This window comes from Gavialis gangeticus, unplaced genomic scaffold, assembly GCF_001723915.1.
Source record: "Gavialis gangeticus isolate Ggan-Ray unplaced genomic scaffold, GavGan_comp1, whole genome shotgun sequence".
Lineage (NCBI taxonomy): Eukaryota > Metazoa > Chordata > Crocodylia > Gavialidae > Gavialis > Gavialis gangeticus.
Genome location: NW_017729031.1, coordinates 118973237 through 118976261, shown reverse-complemented (window position 1 = coordinate 118976261; position 3025 = coordinate 118973237). Strand labels below are relative to the sequence as shown.

General features: G+C 38.0%; 1 protein-coding gene across 2 annotated transcripts in view; it reads left to right on the top strand.

The window, feature by feature from the left end:
* Positions 1-3025, top strand: part of KPNB1 (karyopherin subunit beta 1) — a 41177-nt gene that overhangs the window by 22770 nt on the left and 15382 nt on the right. For both annotated transcript variants that reach the window (XM_019523694.1, XM_019523693.1), the window contains 2 exons: positions 854-1001; positions 1272-1343. In XM_019523694.1, the coding sequence (XP_019379239.1) occupies positions 854-1001; positions 1272-1343 (220 nt within the window). The remainder of the gene's footprint in view (positions 1-853; positions 1002-1271; positions 1344-3025) is intronic.

Here is a 3025-nt window from a genome sequence, read left to right as displayed (position 1 = left end):
GATTGCACACTATTTTGAGGTATCGTCTAGAGGGGCACTAAATCAAAACCACAACCAGAAAATAAGTCTCAGACTGCTGCGTGACTCCTCCCCTTAGTATATCTCTAGTCCACTTGACATACAACAGGACCTCTGTGTTCTTTAACAAATATACAATGTCATCCCAAACACTGTGCATGCAGTAAAGTTATCACTACCTTGCATGGCTTGCAGTCTAAAGTAGACAGCAAAGGAAACATTTTACAGAAATTTGTAAAGTGACTTAAATCTGACTAACCAAAGAATCAAACCCTGATCTGTTTAGTCCCCATTACAGTGTTGGTCCACAAGACCGGCCACGTTTTCTAAGTGGCGTGTTTGCTGGATAATCTAAAATCCAAATTTTTGGCCAGCTTGGTTCAGTTCTGATGAAAAGTTTGTCAAAGATTGCTGATCATGCCAACCAAATTAGTCCATCTTACAGCACCTTGTATCAGCAGTGTTTCTGAATTGTCCCTGTTTGATACACTCTGTAGATAGCCCTAGAACTGGTGAAGAACTGAACTGTTTTACTTCTTGAGGTCATGATAGGGGCATACAATGGGGTGCGTGGTAGCTTACTGTGGTGCTGTCTGTGACCAAATAAAGGACTTTCAGCATCTTCTATTAACACAATTTATAAAAGTTATTCAAATGGAACATCAAAGATTTGAGCCTGCTTTCCAGCCCTTTTGTTCACTAATCAGTGGTCTGAATGTTCAGCTTCTGCTGTAACACTGGGATTTAACTAATAGTGATTTGGGCAAAAATGGTTTGTTACTAAGCAAGCATAAAACTTGGAGCCAAAAATAAATTTGTTCTCTTCCTTTTATAGGCCTGATGGACACCAGAATAACCTGAGGAGTGCTGCATATGAAGCTCTGATGGAAATAGTAAAAAACAGTGCCAAGGACTGTTACCCTGCTGTCCAGAAGACAACCTTGGTCATCATGGAGAGACTGCAGCAGGTGCTGCAGATGGAGGTGAGTAAAAGAGCAAGTGTTCTGTTGTGATTTAAGGATACAGAGGAACCATAATAGTTATACATTTTGCTTTGTTGTGGTCTGACTTCTGTCTAGCCAAGTGGGTTTTGCTGTTGTTTTTATATAGCAGGTATGTGCTGAAAAGCTTAAAGCTGAATTAATTCTTTCTGGTCCTAGGATGGATGATCATAGCCTGATTTATAGCTGTGCTGCAACAGCAGAGAGCTGTCTAATGATAAAAGAATCTGTTTTGTTTTTTTTTTCTTTCAGTCTCATATCCAGAGTACATCAGACAGAATCCAGTTCAATGATCTTCAGTCTCTTCTTTGTGCTACTCTGCAGGTAAATCACTGTTAGTTACTAACTGTAACTCAGCTGTGAAGATGAACACATTTCTTCACCCAGGGAAACACATTTTGTTGTTTGAATTTGGATGAAATTGACTTCTTACATCCAAGTTAATATGCAGGAAAAGAGTAGTAATAAAGCTTTATGAAAGATGGAGATTTTTACAATTTGTGCCCAATATAAAGAGATTTTCTTAATTTCATGAAACAAAAACATTAACATGGGCACTTTTCCCTCTAAACTGTTTAATTTCCCACCGGCTGTCATGTTGTGGGAAAGACTAAACGACCGCTTTGTAAACACACACTTAAGAAATTCCTAACACCTTTCATTTGCTAGTTTTCAACTTAAGGTTAAAGCTTGGGTCTGTCTCAGACTTTCACTAATAAAAATAGTGTGTCCCCTCAGAATGAAACATTTGGTAAAGAACAGCTCACTTGTTTCCAAACGTTAGCTTATTTCAGTTGCTTGCCTACTCTTATAAAGGCCACTGAAAACTACCTTTTTTTTTTTTCTGAGCCACTCGGATGTCAAAGGATTTCCTCAGATCACACAATCTGATATTGCACCCTTCCAGCAGTTTGTGCTGTAAAAGAAATAGTGTTACTGTGGAGTCATGCCTAGCATATTGGAAGTTCCAATGCACCGCTTCCAAACACTACTGGAGACCTAGATTCAGCATTAATAGTTCCATGCAACAGCCAGAAGATTTAGTGGTCTTATGTATTACCAGATGCATGGTTGATTGCTAATATACATGTAAATAAAAACAGGGTTCCTGAATATACATTTTACTTAAACTTTTTGCCTTCCTGTTACCTGCTAGTAATGGGTTCCCATTCCTGTTAGTCCACTACTGAAGTAATTTAAACCTTTATGCTCAAAAGCAAGTGTTGTGACCTAGGGCTCTCTGAAACTCGGGGTCATTGAACTTTCGAGTTATAATTTATGGAAGCTGATGGTCAGATTTTCTTCCCTCCCCCTCTTCCTTCTCCCTCTTTTTCCTCCAACAGAATTGGCGGGGGGGCTCTATTCTCAGCAGTAGATTAATGATCCCTTTCTATCTACCTTAATTCACCTGCAGAAAATCAAGTTTAGTGCTAGTATCACTGATTGAATTGCCACTTTTTTCTCTCTTTAAGATATACTATCAATTTGAATATCACACTTACTGGAATCTTACATTTATTGTAACTGGGTTAAATATGGGTCATGACTAACCAGAGAACTACAAATGTAATATCAGTATTATATAGACCAGTTTTCTTCTTGGGGCAACTAGTGAAGTTCAGTTACAATTGAGTATCAGAAGTAAACACATCGCTGTCACGGTTACAATGTGAAAAGGGTCTTGTTGAAAGGGCCAGATTTAGACCAGCCAAACTTAATACCAGATCTAAATGAAATGTTCAGAGAATATACAGTGGGGAAGGTAAAATCTGTTTGTTCTACAGCTGAAAAATTTGAGAATAGGAAAAAAATGAATAGCGTTCTACAGTTGCACTGACGAAGCATTTTCAGCAATGGAGCTCAAAGCAATAGTTGTGCTTTTATTAAAGAACAGTATGGATTTGATAAAGTGTTCTGAACTAGTGTGGGAGATAGAAAGGAATAATTTAGCCCAGTGTGTTTGAGGAATCATCTGTTACAATCTCTTTTTTTTTTTTTTTTTTTTT